At 35.7% G+C, this 17,510-nt stretch overlaps 1 protein-coding gene across 1 annotated transcript in view; it reads left to right on the top strand.

The window, feature by feature from the left end:
* Positions 1–17,510, top strand: part of LOC106881277 (amine oxidase [flavin-containing]) — a 94,516-nt gene that overhangs the window by 60,894 nt on the left and 16,112 nt on the right. The window contains exons 7-11 of the mRNA XM_089356569.1: positions 3,257–3,398; positions 4,994–5,054; positions 6,039–6,127; positions 11,059–11,218; positions 13,262–13,358. Of these exons, the coding sequence (XP_089212695.1) occupies positions 3,257–3,398; positions 4,994–5,054; positions 6,039–6,127; positions 11,059–11,218; positions 13,262–13,358 (549 nt within the window). The remainder of the gene's footprint in view (positions 1–3,256; positions 3,399–4,993; positions 5,055–6,038; positions 6,128–11,058; positions 11,219–13,261; positions 13,359–17,510) is intronic.

The following is a 17,510-nucleotide window of genomic DNA, read 5'->3' as shown; positions in this document are numbered from 1 at the left end:
AGCCACTCCTACGCCTGTTTTCCCCTTAGTTTTCTGTCATTTTTGTAATCCATGAAAATCTGTTCTGTAAATATATAGTATATCTATATGCCTAGTATGGAGAAATGCAAAGTAATGTTTACTCCCGCGCCAGGACAAATATATTCTGAACCAAACATTTTTGTGAATGGAACAAGGTTAGAAGTCATTGACACTTTTGTTTTCCTTGGAAGCACACTGTAAAGAGATGATGGTCTTGATTCAGAGATATTCTATCGAATAGGGAGGTGAAGTGTTGTATTTGGAAAACTCAAAAAGAGAGTATGGGCGGATAGAGATATTTCCCTGCAGAGAAAAATCAGTGTCTATAAAACGTGTGCATTGACTGTACTTCTTTATTCGAGTGAGACGTGGACCACTTACAGGCGTCAAATGAAAATGCTGTAGAGATTTCATCAAAAGTGCCTCAGACGTATCTTGGGAGTCAAGTGGGAATGTTTCATACCAGATACAGACGTTTTGCGCATGGCACGTTGTAGCTCAATTGAACAATATGTTATCTTAGCTCAAACGAAATGGGCTGGACATATTAGAATGAAAGATGAACGATTGCCAAAGCGTCTTTTTTATGGTGAGCTCAACTCAGGTAAGCGACCAGAATAAACGCCAAGGAAAAGCTATAAAGACTGTGTGAAGGAAAACCTGAAGAAACTATATATGAACAAACTGATTAGGAAACTGATGTTCTGGATCGGAACATGTGGAGAGGTGTTGTTAGGATTGGTTGCAACGCCTGGGAGAAACAGATGATTCAGCACTCTGAGATTAAAAAGGTCTGTCGCAAAGGAACAATTGAATCGGATATGTATTATGTGCGATCGTGTTCTGTTGTCAAAAGTAGGATACGTGAATCATATGAAGTCACACGAAAAGCGAAATTCCCAAGTAGGCAATAATCTTGAACATCGACCGCCTCTTACGACTTGCGTCATATGTCAAAAATCTTGTAAGACAATATCTGGACTTAAAAGACATATGCTAGTTCACATAAACATTCCTTCAGAATCAGATTCCAAAGGGCAAAGCTGTAGAAGAAACTTGAATAATATCTGCCACTTGTGTTTTAAACCCTGTCAATCAGCAACTGGTCTTAAATGTCATCTGAAGACTCATCGACGGAGGGATTGTGGTGTGTGATGGGGTGTGGTGTGTGATGGGGTGTGGTGTGTGATCGGGTGTGGTGTGTGATGGGGTGTGGTGTGTGATGGGGGTGTGGTGTGTGATGGGGTGTGGTGTGTGTGGTGATAGGACGGCTATCATTCGTCAAGATGAAGCAATATATAGGTAAAAGGTAAATAAAGTTAGAAAAGGCACAAAGGTATATTTTAGAGAATGCTTAATATTTTTGTAACAGTGTGTGATTTAAAATATGGCCGATTTCGATGCTTGATAAGATGGGTACATCGAAACCGGTCATATTTTAAATCACTCACTGTAATAAAAATATTAAACATTCTCTAAAATATACTTTTATGCCCTTTCCAGTTTTACTTACTTTTTTAATCATACTTTATTCATTTATATGGACTTTTAACCCCTTTTCAACTATATATATATATATATAAACAAATAAACACGCTTACATATATATATGTATATATATATATATATATATATATATATATATATATATATATATATATATATATATATATATATATATATATATATACATATATATATATATATACATATACATATATATATATTGCACGTTTATTTGTTTATTTGAATCATTAGATCTATGTGTGTTTGTGTGTATCCGCGACCGAAGCTTTGTGGGTGAATTTAGTTGACGGAAACTAAAAGAAGCTCGTTGTATATATATATATATATATATATATATATATATACATACACACACATACATACATATGTGTGTGTGTCTTTGTTTCTGTGTTTGTCCCCCATCACCACTTGACAACCGGTGTTGGTATGTTTACGTCCCCGTACTTAATGGTTCAGTAAAAGACACCAATAGAATAAATACCAGGCTTTGAAAAAAATAGCCCTGGAGTTGATTCATTCGACTAAAATTCTTCAAGGTGGTACTCCTCAGTCTCACAATGAAACAAATAAGACAAACGATAAAAGATAAAAGTATATAGATACCGAAAGAGAGAGAGAGAGAGAGAGAGAGAGAGAGAGAGAGAGAGAGAGAGAGAGAGAGAGAGAAAGAGAGAGAGAGAGAGAGAGAGAGAGAGAGAGAAGACGTATGCACATACACACAAGCATATATGTATATATATATGTATGTATATATATATGTATATATATATATATATATATATATATATATATATATATATATATATATGTATATATATATATATATATATATATATATATATATATATATATATATATATATATATATATATATATATATATATATATATATATATATGAACCCATGGAAAACAAACCTCATCCAGCTATTCTGATTATATGTCTGTGCACACGTTTGAATGTGGTGTGTGCCAGTGGGTTTGCAAATCCAATGGGGGTCTTAAAAGACATGTTAGGATCCACAATGAGCAGAACTTACTTGCAGGTATTGGTCGTGCAAATCAGAGGTGCAATCTGTGTGGGTGTTTTTTCAAAACACTGTCTGGTTTAAAAAGCCACATCAGACGCCATGAAAGGGCTAAGGTGTAGGTGCAGGAGGTGGTCAAACTCTGTTTAAGGAGTAGACAACCACCATATATATATATATATATATATATATATATATATATATATATATATATATATATATATATATATATACATGCATATATATATATATATATATATATATATATATATATATATATATATATATATATATATATATGCATATATATATACATGTGTGTAGATATATGTATGTATATATATACACTGAGACAGGTGAGGGAACAACAGGCACGTGTATTAGTTTGGCGCTGGAGAAGAATGGAAAAGTCTTTGACGTTTCGAGCCTACGCTCTCCCACAGACACGGTTGAGCGGAAAAAAGGGGAAAGAGAACGAAGGAAAAACGGACAAAGAAAAATGTGTAGGGATTAACGGTTCAGCATGATGAAAATAAATATGTATATCCATCCATCCATCCATCCATCCGTCCATCCATCCATCCATCCATCCGTCCGTCCGTCCGTCCGCCCGTCTGTCCGTCTGTTTGTCTGTATGAATGCATGTATTACATTCCGTTTTTTTTACTCTTTGTTCTCCAGAACATGTCGCGATTTCGCTGAACTGTTTCTCCGTGTGAATGTCACATGTGAACCTTACGAATGTTCTTTACTCTGGTTCCTCAACTATGTACAGAAGTGTGGTGGTACCAACCGAATTTTCAGTACGACTAACGGTGGCCAGGTACTTATTTACTGATCAATGTTGATGTGTCCTTCCTCTAGGAGGTACCATGTTTTCCTGAGTATGCTTAAAGTAGTATATAGTATAAACATGTAGTGTAGACTTTCAAACATCGTCTTCCGACGCTCGAACAATTCTGCCACTCTCCGCATTTCACCTCAACCCTGTTGAACAAAGGCCCACCACCCCACTCTCACCTAGCAGCAGCAGCAGCACCACCACCACCACAGCTTTGGTTGTTTGTTTTTGATAATACCAACCCTTTCACTAGGGCGGGAACAAGAGACAGAAAGGTGAAAATATAATATAATTAGCTGAGTCGCCCGTTGCTGTCGGGCAATTTTCACAGTAGAATGCCTCTATTTCAATTTTTTTTCCTATTCTGTGTCTGACCATATCTTCCAGATGCATATACCTCTCGATCAAGACGGATTTCTGCATTTTTATGGTGCAATTTATAATGTGTTGGCAAATTATGTTTTTTGCTTTTGCCATTTTAAAGCCTCACAATGTATATATATATATATATATATATATATATGTATATATATATATATATATATATATATATATATATATATATATATATATATATATATATATATATATATATATATATAGATATATATGTATGTATTGTTGCTTCTTCATGCAATCAATTTGAACTAAAGCATCGAGAGGTGTATGCAAAAGATAGATCGTAATTCAAGGCTGCATTCAACCACACTTTCTTGGTATAGGTGCATCTCATATATCAGCTAGACTGATTCTCATGTTTCTCAGCCTGTGCTCCTTTTGCTGTGGAGTCTCCACTGTTCTTATGGTGGAAGCTCTTGTCCGTTTATCACGTAATCGATGCATCCTTGTCTCGGCTGTCTTATGAGTCCGTGCGACGGAGATTCATATTCGCATATCTTGAAGTCGGCTCATCCTATGCTCGGCTAACACCTGAGTCCGTGCGACGGACTTTCATGTCTCATGAACGAAATACTTTTCGATGTTTGTTTTGCATTTTGTTACAGACACTCCCTTGTTAGTCATGGTACGGAAAATACTGCGACCCAGTTATTGGGTTTATTGTTTGAAAACCTATAACCATCGACGCTATTGTTTACAAACAAATATGATATTCTTGTGTAAAAAAGTTTGCTTTCCAACCATATAGTCTTTGGTTCGGTCGTTTTGTGCGGCACCTTGGGCAAGTGTCCTTTATTTTCCCGAGTCAAGCAATAACTTGTGAGCGGATTTGGTATATAGAAACTCTGGGGAATCCCATCACCTGCGCGCGTACACGCATTAAAAGAAATAATAATAATCATTGATAATTTGGGTAAGGTGGCGAGTTGGCAGTATCGTTAGCAAGCCGAGCAAAATGCTTAGCGGCATTTCGTCCGACTTTATGTTCGAGGTCGACTTTGGCTTTCATCCTTCCAGGGTCGATAAAATAAGTACCACTTGAGTACTGGGATCGATGTAATCGACTTAACCCCTTCCCTGAAATAGCTTGCCTTCTGCCCCAATTTGAAACCATTTGTTATTTAATGCTGTTCATTACAATATTCATCTTAATTACATTTTACCTTTCTTTTTTCCAGGAAAGGAAATTCGTTGGTGGTTCTCAACAGGTCAGCAAAGCTATAGCAAAATATCTCGGGGGTAAGTTTTTATTTTTCATTTTAATAAAATCGTTCCGATTAAGGAGTAGTACGATGACAAGCGCGTCAGTCATAATCATCTCATGATTTATTTCTTTTCAGCCAATACGCTGTGACTTACACAGACATCCTGGACCTCATCTACAGAGTAGCCACTCGATTGATTGCCAATCAATCACTAACAGACATAATGTTCCTAGATGTCTGTCTGTTATACCATTACCGTAACATACTCATAATTAGTATTCCACCGTACGTCTTACTAGAACTTTGTAAGTCGGTGTATTGGTGGAGTCGCCACAATGTCGTGTGGTATTAGTTTCAGTTCTTTGTTCAATGTTTTCGAATAACACTGAGGTCAACTTTATTTTCCTCATTTTGGACTCAATAAATAAAGTAATGAGGGATATTATTCTCTCTCTCTCTCTCTCCCTCTCCCTCTCCCTCATTTCCTCCCCCTCTCTCCATCCGCTCCTCTCTTTCTGTTTCTTTAGACTGAAAGTACTTGTAATTACAAGATCCAGTCTCTCTGAGTAGCTTGGCGAATCACGTTAGAAATTCAATTACTTGAATAACTGAATGCTCATCGCCGGAGAATCTATCACTAGAAATTTGTATAGAGTAGTGGTTCTCAATCGGGGTCCATATGATCCTTGTGCTTAAATTGGTTATACTGCTACAATAGCACAAAGTATTTTAACATTTAAAAAAATTCAATCCCTAATAATATTTAACTAAAAAATATAATAGGATTTTCTTTAAAACACCAGATAGCAATGAAGATCCTGTAGAGTAAAATAGTAATCAAAGGGATCCATAGGAAAAAAATAGTCGAGAATCAGTGGTGTAAAGGATTAAAAGTAATCTGATGAGGGCTGAGATAGCTCTTGGAATTAATGTGGTGTCCTAGTTTAAGACAGTGTTGACAAGTTTTCTATTTAACGATAACGAAATGATATTGTATTGACTTTTCGTTCTGTTTCAGATAAAGTTTTACTCGAACATCCTGTGGTCAGTATTGATCAATCAGGTAACCACGTTGTCATTCGAGATTTGAAAGGCCGAGAATTCCATGTAAGTGTTCTGTTATTTAACTCTTTGTCTGTCTAAAGCATTTGCATGAGCTTGTCCTAAACATTCATGCTTGCTTTCAGATATTTAACCCTTGTTTCATACGTTCTGAATAATATAAAGCTTTTTACTCTTGAACTTGCAGTAAAAAAAAAAAAATGAATATGTATTATCTCTGATGCATGGTGCGCATATGGCTTCATAATTAGGGTGATGCACCCATGATCGTAAGACTGTGGTTTCGATTCTTGAATCGGGTGATGTGTTGTGTTTTTGAGTAAAAAACTTCATTTTACATTGCTCCAGTCCATTCAACTGGTTACGATGAATAATTATGTGACAAACCGGCGTCCCGTGCAGGGAGGAATATATATACGCTACAGGAAACCAGCCATAGGCTCCTTAAGGAGTAACGTGTACTAACTAACCATATATAATGTATGGACATCAAGAAATATATTCCGTCTATCACATGTGATATGTAGGGCAGGAAAAAGTTTAATAGTTGCTGATACTGTTGTTTTTAATCAAAATCTTTGTGGTGTTGAATTTGCGTTCAATTCTTCCGGGGGTTGGTAAAATGGTTATCGGCTGTGCATTGGTTTCGATGTAGTGAACTGTGTCCATGGCCCTCAAAATTAATCTGCTTTTATATTATAAACCATAGTCGAAGTGCAGGCAGTGGGAGACTCGGTGGAGTGGCGCTAGTATGTTGTGTATAAATGCGGTCTTCACAATCTAGATTACCGGATCAGTTTTAGTAAGAAGAAAGAAAAAAAGTGCGACTGTTATAAAGCAACCAAGAACGAAAATTTTGCTAGTAAATTCAATATCTATGAATATATTTCTGTATAATACATTCTCTCTCTTCCCTTCTCTTTCTCACCTTTTCTATTTCTCTCTTCCTCTTTCTCTCTCTCTCCTTGCCCCTCTTTCTCCCTCTCTCTCTCTCCTCCTGAAGGCATCTCATCAAAGCATCTGAATTAGATGCCTTGATGGGGTTAATTAGCGAGCATTCATATCGCAGTACAACTCATCGTTTCCCCACTGTTTTGTGGAATGTATACAAGCCAACGAGGGAGCCTCTACGTGGTCAGCCAGCCTGCTAGAAATGGCAGACAACTCCCCTTTAAATCACACTCTACCACTTTAAAAGAAAATCACTATATTCCTAGATGTCCATAAAAGACACGATGGATGTAGCTGAAATGCTGTCAATCACATGACTGATTAACCAATGTTTGTCTGGGGTTAAGCAAGAATAACAATATCTATTATCTCCATAATGTATAAGTAATTATACACAAACGAGACAACACTTATTGTCATTGTTTAACATCTAGTCGCAGCAGCTCGTTCCTTAAGGGACATAAGAAAACCGTAGGCTAGAATTATGTCCCTTGAGATTCATTATATTTTTTTTCTTTCATAGAAAATTTGAGGGAGACAACTCTGAGTCCGTATCTTGCCAGGAGCGTTACGTACATGAATACGTCAACTTAGGTTTGGAATTAGTTCCAAAATAAGGGATTTAACATGAAAATGATGTAACAGAATAAAAGTCATAAAAAAAAACATATTAGCTTATATCTGTTTTAAATAACGGTTTGTACATAGTTTCACAAGTATTTCATTTGAGTTTCCGCTTCAATAGTAGATTTTATGAGACCGACGTAAAATCAGATAAAACGACTGAAGCTGAGGTTTACTTAAAAAAAAAAGCCCAACGTAAATTCGAAAAACATATGACTCGAAACGACTTAAGTTGAGGTATATTTAACATTTACCGTGGACTCCTGTAGGGCACAAATTACTGAGCGGTTAAGGCATTATTTGGACTAGTAGGCAACAGTGTCTCGAGCCTCGGAATGCCTAAATCAGTGATTGATTGGTTTGGAATCTGTTACAAGTTCCGATCAAGATGGTTCTGGATTATACCTCACTGTCCGCAAGATTTTGGACAATGTATGTATGTATGTATGTATGTATGTATGTATGTATGTGTGTGTGTATGTGTGTGTGTGTATGCACTCAAAGCCTGGGTGCTGCACTCAGGAGCGTAAGTTTGTGGTTTCAATTTCCGACCAGAGCGGTGCGCTTTATGTTTGAGCAAAACAATTCATTTACCATTGCTCCAGACCACCCCGCGCCAAACTGGTCGCGGTAATTTTTATGCTATGGAAACCGGGTAGCTAGTCTTAGGACTCAGGAGAATATATATATAATATATATATAACTGAAAAAATTGGTGTCAACAAGAAGGAGTACGGTTGATATTTATTTTTTAATCACTGCAATTGTTTCCTCGCGACGTAGTTCTCCAGGTGTGCAGGTACTTGATTATGCAACCGCTTCCCTGCATTATGTGATATGCAAATATTGTCTCCATAAGTTCAAATTCTCGGCTTCAAGAACATCATCTCTGTCTGTCGTGGCCTGAATTTAGTAGCAGTCACTGAGTTCATCAGGGTATGTTGTTGCTGAAGGAGCGTTGGCAAACTGCTTTGAATGTGTAGATGTAGTGTGAATGTGATTCCGCTATTGTTAAAATGTTTGCCGTTTAAAAGGGATTGGTATTTGATTTCTTTGTTCTGTTGATTTGTTCTTCATGGCTGGTTACACATGCGATTATCCTTAGCCAACCCTTAAAATACGTACACATACATATTGGTTTTAAATAATTTGTGTAGTTTTTTTTCTGTATCTCTCTATTTCTACCTTAGTACAATTATCTATTATGAAAAGGACATCATCTCTGTATAGACACCCCGCTATTTGTGGAAACTAGGATTTGATGCGAAATAAGATGCAAATTCCTACGATATCTGTGACCTGAGCTGAGTCGCTCGAACCCATTGGTGTATCGAACGAATTCGTTCTATCTGATCTCGACCACAGTTTGTTGTCATAATTAATAACGGTTTGTCGTGTTGTTAATATTATGTCAGCATCTGACTTAGATAAGCTAGAATTTTTCATTGCAAATACAAGTGCTTTATTGAGTATTGTAGGATTAATTGTGGAGTAGTAATCTATATATTATTGTATAAATTTGGAGATTTTTGCTTTTTCTATTTTCTTAAACCATCCTATTTCCTCCTGACCATATGGAAAGTCCAATCTTAGTTTTGAGTTCGGGCATTATTTTATCTATGATGTTTTTGCTTATACGTCCTATGTCCGATTTCAATGGACATATTTGTCTGACTTTAGGGCCGCTATCAATGTTATTTTTGTGGTCTTTGAGGTTTATTCTAGGTTTTCTTGAGACATATGGTTCCGTCGTATCGCCATCTCTAGTCTTTTTACTATTTCAAATCCTTTGTTGTTTATATTAGTTAAGGTGTTGTTTGGTGTATGTTTGTATTTACTAAGTATTTCTTTTCTAATTAAATTATTACATAGTGTGTTATATACAATATAAAAGTTACCGGTTTTCTCCGCAGGTACTAGTATTTCGTTTGCGTTTTTAAAAACCTCCAGTATTTTTTTCAATTTCTGTTGGTGTTCGTTGTTCCTTCTTGGGTATTTCCTGAATTCGACGTTCTTTATTATTTTGTATAGTTCTTCTTCGAATTGCGTCAAGTGTTGATTTGTTGGTGGGTTTGTCAGGGTGTTCCAGCAACTCTAAACCCAATTTCTCTATGGTTTCAGTGGTATGGACATCCGTATATGGGTGTGCATTGTCGTGCAACAATAACGTATGATTTAACAATAAGCCTAGGCGTTTAGTGCGGATTGCCGGTTTCGTGCGTTGGCCAGCATTGCACTGTAGCCTACAACTTTTCCAGATAACGTTCCAATATAAATCCCTTTTGCATTTCCAAAAACGGTTAGCATTACTTTTTCTGCGGAAGGTTGAGTCTTGAATTTCTTTTTCGCTGGAGATTCCAGGTGTTTCCACTCCATGCTCTATCATTTGGACTATAGCGTAAAGGGAGGGACCCAGATCTCATCATTTGTGACTACTCTCTCCAAAAGAAAGCACCAGCTCCATTGTTGCAGCAGTTCAGTAAGCGTTGACAGATCTCCACACACGATTACGCTTATGCACTTCGGTAAACTCTCTTGGCATCCATCTTGGACACACTTAACAGAAGCGGAGCTTGTGCTGGATAATTTCTTATACAAAAACTACATTAATTTGGAGAGAACATGGCACCTAATCGGTGGTCATTCGTCGGCTCGCTAGATTCATCTGTAGGGCTTTTGAATATTCGTGTCAGTAGTGGCGGTTGATGGGTGTCCTGCTCCCTCTTCGTGCTTCACGCTTGTCCGGCCATTTTAAAACTTCTCGATTCAATTGTAGACATTTCTACGCGCTGTCACCGTTTTGTACTGAAAGCATGCGATAAATTTCAACCCCTGATACACCTTAAGAGAAATCGGATCTCTGATCCCTGTTTTTTCTAGGTGCACACTGCCAGCGACCGTGTTTAATCTGTAAAAGGAAATATGGAGCGGTCAAAGTCAAATCTCGGTTATGTAACCACAAGAATACTACCCTTTAGCACGCGAGCACTGAAGGCAGTGCGGGCAACCTAAAGAAAGTTTTGATTTCCCTTAGTGTGTGTGTATGTGTGTGTGTTTGTTTGTTGTGTGTGTGTGTGTGTGTGTGTGTGTGTGTGTGTGTGTGTGTGTGTGTATATGTATATATATATATATATATATATATATATATATATATATATATATATATATATATATATATATATATATATATATATGCATGCATATATGTATGTGTGTATGGAATTGGTGATGCTGGTTTTTGTCTTAAATATTATTTGCGACCAAGAAGTATCGTAACCAAACAAGACACGCGTGTGTCACATGTATAGATGGTCGTAAACTTATTAATTTTTCAACTGAAATGTTCAGTTGACTGATTATTTTCGATGCACTGTCTTTCAGACATATTTTCTTTTCTTTAGGGCAAACGGGTTATATTGGCGTCACCTGTCCCACTTCAAAGCAAGATGACATACGAACCCCCATTGCCACCGCTACGTAATCAGCTGATTCAGAGAATTCCCATGGGGACTGTTATAAAAACCTTCCTCTATTACAAACGGGCTTATTGGCGAGAGAAAGGTAAGTAAAGTTAACTGTGTACATTTGATAATGACAACATTCCAAATGATATCTAACTTATTTGATATATATATATATATATAGATATATATATATGTATATATATATATATATATATATATATACATATATATATATATATATATATATATATATATATATATATATATATATATATATGTATATATAAATTAAAATAGTAGGGTGAAAAATTGGATATTAATTAATATCAATTTAATACCAGGGAACAAGCACATTAAAAGAATCAAGGAGATTCAGAAAAAGATATCTGAGATCTCAATGGATTATTGTATATGTATATATAAAGGAGACCACTAGGTGGACTGTTAATGTGCTAGAAGAAGATCACATGTAATGTAGCGAAGTAACAAAAACGTATACGGGCAAGACAAGTGAAAATTACATAAGTATATACAGTTATCTGCAAACTAGTTTCGAAATTAACATTTTCTTACCGAAAATATCTGTTTCTCATCAGTGCAGACCGCAAAACATATATAATTCTCAGAATCGTATACTAGTTGTTTCCCACGAATGAAACACGTGTACACGGTTCTGTTAATTATATTTATGGTAAGTTTCAAAAGTCTTCGTTTTTGCGTGCTAAATCCGGAAATATCTCTGCAGAAAATGGTTTCGGCATCAAATATCCAACTTTAAGAACGTGGTTATGGTTAATTAAATTAAAACAGTTGGGTAAAAAATTGGATATTAATTAATATCAATTTAATATCAGTGAACAAGCACATTAAAAGAATCAAGGAGATTCAGAAAAAATATCTGAGATCTCAAAGGATTATTGTATACGTATATATAAAGGAGACCACTAGGTGGACTGTTAATGTGCTAGAAGAAGATCACACGTAATGTGTCTACTAAAACCGAATTGTTCTCAAAGGAAGTCTTGCTCGTATACGTTTTTGTTACTTCGCTAAATTTCCTTTGCGAACAATTCGGTCTTAGTAGACACATTACATGTGATCTTCTAGCACATTAACAGTCCACCTAGTGGTCTCATTTATATATATATATATATATATATATATATATATATATATATATATATATATATATATATATATATATACATAATATTTAAAGAAAATGGAGAAATATTGATGAACAACAATTGGCTTACATCAATTATTATTTATTAACTCAATACAAATAGACTGCATCCCATCCAACAGCTGTTTTTGCTTCCAATGCTGTATGGTATTGCCATTGATATACTAAAAATATTTATCATATTTGGTAATAAAACCGATCGGAACCATGGCACTTATATTGAATTAATAAATAATAATTGATGTAAGTTAATTGTTGTTCATCAATATTTTTCCATTTTGTGTGTTCTTTAAATTTTGATTCTTGATAAACTCATGTTTATCCTTGTCTTTACCTATAATTTATGAGCATAATATGCTTGAATATATATGCCCATAGTTAAACATAGGTAATATACTGGTAGTATAGTGGATACTTCTATTCTTTAGACGGTTATTTTAACCTCTAACTCAACTAAACCTATCTATCTATCTATCTATCTATCTATCTATCTATCTATCTATCTATCTATCTATCTATCTAAGTGTCTGTCGTCATCATCATCATCATCATCATCATCATCATCATCATCATCAGCATCATCATGAAGAAGATAAGTCAAAAGTTGAGAAGATAATGTTAACCGTTGTTATAAACGCGTTTATATTTGTTTTCTCCTATTTTTAAAAGCCTACAATTTGCATCCCTACCTCCTCTGTCTTTTTTTTCTATTATCCCATCTATTTCCATTTTGTTTTAAATCACGTTTCTTTGTTTTAAACCAATCCGCTTCCAGAAATATATGGACCACATACTTTGATTATTTTCTTTCTCCTTAGATTTAAACACGTGCTTTGCCTCCGCCCTTCAAGATTATATGCACCTTTTTTGCCTTCATCCCTGTTTTAAACTCAACTTCACGCCCAGAAATTTGTGACTCATGTATTTCCTTTTTGCTTTGTTGCAAACAATCAGGCATGTGTGGTTCATCTGCAATAAACGACAAAGAAGGTCTCATCGGATTTACGCTGGACAGTGCTAAAGCTGATGGCAGTCACCCAGCTCTCATGGGGTAAGTCATAATATTGAACACACACACACACGCACACACACACACGCACACACCCTCATACGCACACACACACACGCACTCACACACACACATATATATATATATAAATACAAATAATATGTGAGTATATGCATATATACGTACATGTATGTACATACCTACATCTACATGTATATATAGATGCATATCTGGGTACAGGACGTCGCAAAAAAACGTGGACAAAATGAAAAACAGAACATAAACAGAGCACAGAAAACAAACAGGCCACATAGAGAATATTTCCTTCATTACCTGCCCTATTCTAAACTAAGCGTTTCGAAGTGTTAGGGCAGGACGCATTGTTAGAATAGCTCTTCCCACGGAAACAAATTAAATTAAATTTGTAATGCGGAGGAATTAAGTGGCAAACAGAAAACACGACAGGAAAACGAAACAGTGAAAATAAACAAGAAGGGCTGTAGGCCAGATGTGAAAAAATATCTGTATACTGAACGCTGTGATGTGACGAACTTGAGGGGAATATATATATATATATATATATATATATATATATATATATATATATATATATATATATATATATATATATATATATATTGGCACAGACGCGGCTGCATAGTAAGAAGTTTACTTCCTGGTCTCATGGTACTGGGTTCAGTACCACTGTGTGGCACCCTGGGCAAGTGTTTTCCATTATAGCTCCAGGTTGACCAAAGCGTTGCGAGTGGATTTGATAGACAGAAACTGAAAAACATCTCTCTCTCTCTCTCTCTCTCTCTCTCTCTCTCTCTCTATATATATATATATATATATATATATATATATATATATATCTTTATGTGTATGTGTGTGTGTGCGAGTGTTTGTACTATCTCCCTCATCGCTTGACAACCGGTGTTGTTTTGTTTACGTCCTTGTAACCTAGCAGTTCGACAAAATATATAGATGGAATAAGTACCAGACTTTAAAAAAATGTACTGAGGTCGATTTGTTCAACTAAACCCTTTGAGATCGCGGTGGATTGAGTGATAGGTGGAATATTTTTTGACTCTGTAAAAAGTATGACTGTGAAATAGAAAGTACACGGATTGCTAGAAATAGGAGCCAAATACACCACGAAAGCACCTCTCTCATTCCTTTTCGGAAGATGATTGCAAAGTTATGTGCGGCATGGTCAAATTATTTAAATGACACGAAAAAACCTGTCAACGGCTGTCAAAGTACAAACAAATTTTGTTTTTTATAAGTAATAAATGATATATATATAGAGGTACACACACACACACACGCACACACACACACACACACACACGCGCACACACACACACACACACACACACACACACACACACACACACACACACACACACACACACACACACCCACCCATCAAAATAAGCAACAGGATATTCAGAGGTAATGCAGTACGATCGTTTCAAGCGACTCTATTTCAAAGAACAATGCAACCATTACATCAATTTAAATGCAGAGCAATCCTCAGCTGCATAAATACATAGAATTAAATAAAATCAAAACAGATGGACAAATTAGTATAATTTTACCTAAAACCTCCAAGAAGGTAAGGAGACAGACAAACTGAAGTGAAGAAGGTAAGGAATTGGAAAAGCGGAAGTGAAGACAGCATGTTCTTTGTCTATCTCCTTACCTTCTTGGAGGTTTTAGGTAAAATTATACTAATGTGTCCAACTATTTTAATTTAATTTAATTCTGTTTTTTATGCAGCAGAGGATTGCTCTGCATTTAAACTGATGTAATGGTTGCATTGTTCAATTAAATGGAGTCGCTTGAAACGATCGTACTGCATTACCTCTGAATATCCTGTTGCTTATTTTGATTTTAATCACCTTATTTTGAAACTGTATGGATAATACCGTACTAAGTTCTGGTGTCTCAACTTAAGTACCTAATTCATCCGAATCTATCTATCTCTATCTATATATATATATATATATTACACACACACACACACACACACACACACACACACACACACACACACACACACACATATATATATATATATACATATATATATTGAATATATACACACACATATAGACATACATATATACATATACATATATACATATATATATATATACATTAATTCATAAAAAAATATAACGTTAAAAATCACGTTAATGATTTTTATCAAGCAGTCAGCATGCTATAAACATTTATAGGCAATTAATACATTAAATTAATAATAATGTACATATGTATATATTTATATCAATGGAGATAGGGTGAAAGCAACCTGTTTCCAGCATACTTGAAGTGCTGACACCTTCAAAAAACTATTAAAAACTCTATGTGTATATTTAGTTCGGCACTTGAAGCACGCTGTAGATAGATCGTTTTCGCCCTATCTCCCATGAAATATATATATAGTCATATTTCGGGATGGTCATTTTTTGTTTGCCAAATAAACACAAGCACACTATATATATTCGTTCTTCACTCGTTTATTACTGTTCTTATTCTAACTCATGTCCATTGTCCGGAAATCTTTCGTCACACATCTCTGACCTCTTCAGCGACACTTTTCGTCTTCGTGTATGCTCTTACTCCACTTACTCTATTCTGCTTTTCTATGATGTGCATCCTTATGTTCACTTGCTTTGTTAGTCATATTATTGATACTGTTGCGTCCGTCGGTGAAGTTATGACGATTTTATTGAATAAATTTACTCTTTAGTATTTCAAGACATTTTTATCTAATTTTGCTAAATATATCTGTTAAAATAAAATGTCAGTGTTATTTCTAATTTTTGTGTAATTAAGACAACAATTTATTCACCGCACCCTGTATATATATATATATATATATATATATATATATATATATATATATATATATATATATATATATATATATATATAACCACAGCCTCCAGACGACTTCAGAATCTCCTTCAAATCTTCTGGACGGTCTCCTTGTTAAGTTGGTGAATGCTGCCATAATCCTTGCCGTCGGTTCATCTTTGGTGTTACAAGAAGTTTTGTTGGTCTCTCACTCAACTGCACCCAACACTTAATAATCAAGAGTCTTGCAGTTTGGGAAGTTAGGGGTAATGTTAGGGGGGATGTGGTCGCAGAATTTGTCTGACAGCCATGCCTGGGATTTTTTCCTTGTGTGGCATGGTGCAGAGTCCTGTTGCCAGGCATAGTGTCTTCCAGCAGCCACCCTCTTCACCCAGGGTAGCACTACCTCCTCCAGGCACTTGATGTAGGCCTCCGTGTTGAGTGTGAGGCCGTGTGGGAAGATGAATGGAGGCATAACTTCGCCATCACTAGTGATCACTCCAAACACCATGTTTTGGTACATGCTTTGGGGACACGGCAAGCTAACGGTTGCTCTGTGTGTTCACCCTCTGATCCTGGCAGAAATTTTTCTCGTATGAGAAAAACCAAAGCATGTTCGGTTAGAGGGGATGCTTGAGTTCGTTCAAAAACTTCGTAGCACGATCGTTCTTCTTGTCCTTGATGACTTGAGATAAAAATTGGCCCTTTCTTATCTTGTATGAGGAATGCCGAATGTCTTCATGTCCCTGACGATGGACTTGATTGACTCGAAGGGATAATTGTCAATCATGGCTTGGATCTCATCAACAAATTCAGGACTTCTTTTCTTATCAGAACAATCAGAGTGAATTTTCCGAGCTGCCGTGTCTTCGTAATCACCATTAGATTCATCTAACTCTTTCCGAATCCTCTGCACTGTCCTCAGACTGACACCCAAACACTCTGAAATGTTCGTATCGGAGCTTCCGGCGCAAATTCCATGCTGTACAGCATGTCGTTTCCAAATTTCTGGCAGAGTGAATTGCGTCATAGTGTTGCTTTTCTTAAAGACAGTGCCCAACTAACCCTACTATACTGTGTAGTCGACAAAATTAAAAACAAGTAATGTGCATGCGCGAAATAAACAATATAAAATGGCGACAATTCACCCATCGCACCCTGTATATATATATATATATATATATATATATATATATATATATATATATATATATAATATTTTATAATTATATACATAATTATAACAAGGGATTGGTTATACGCCTTACCACGCACTGTAAAAAAATATATGTTTCACCACTAAAATATTTTCTATCCTATATATAT

This window comes from Octopus bimaculoides, chromosome 8 (genome assembly GCF_046866305.1).
Source record: "Octopus bimaculoides isolate indiv1 chromosome 8, ASM4686630v1, whole genome shotgun sequence".
Lineage (NCBI taxonomy): Eukaryota > Metazoa > Mollusca > Cephalopoda > Octopoda > Octopodidae > Octopus > Octopus bimaculoides.
Note: the sequence above shows the minus strand (reverse complement) of the source record. Positions and strands in the feature narration are given on the sequence as shown.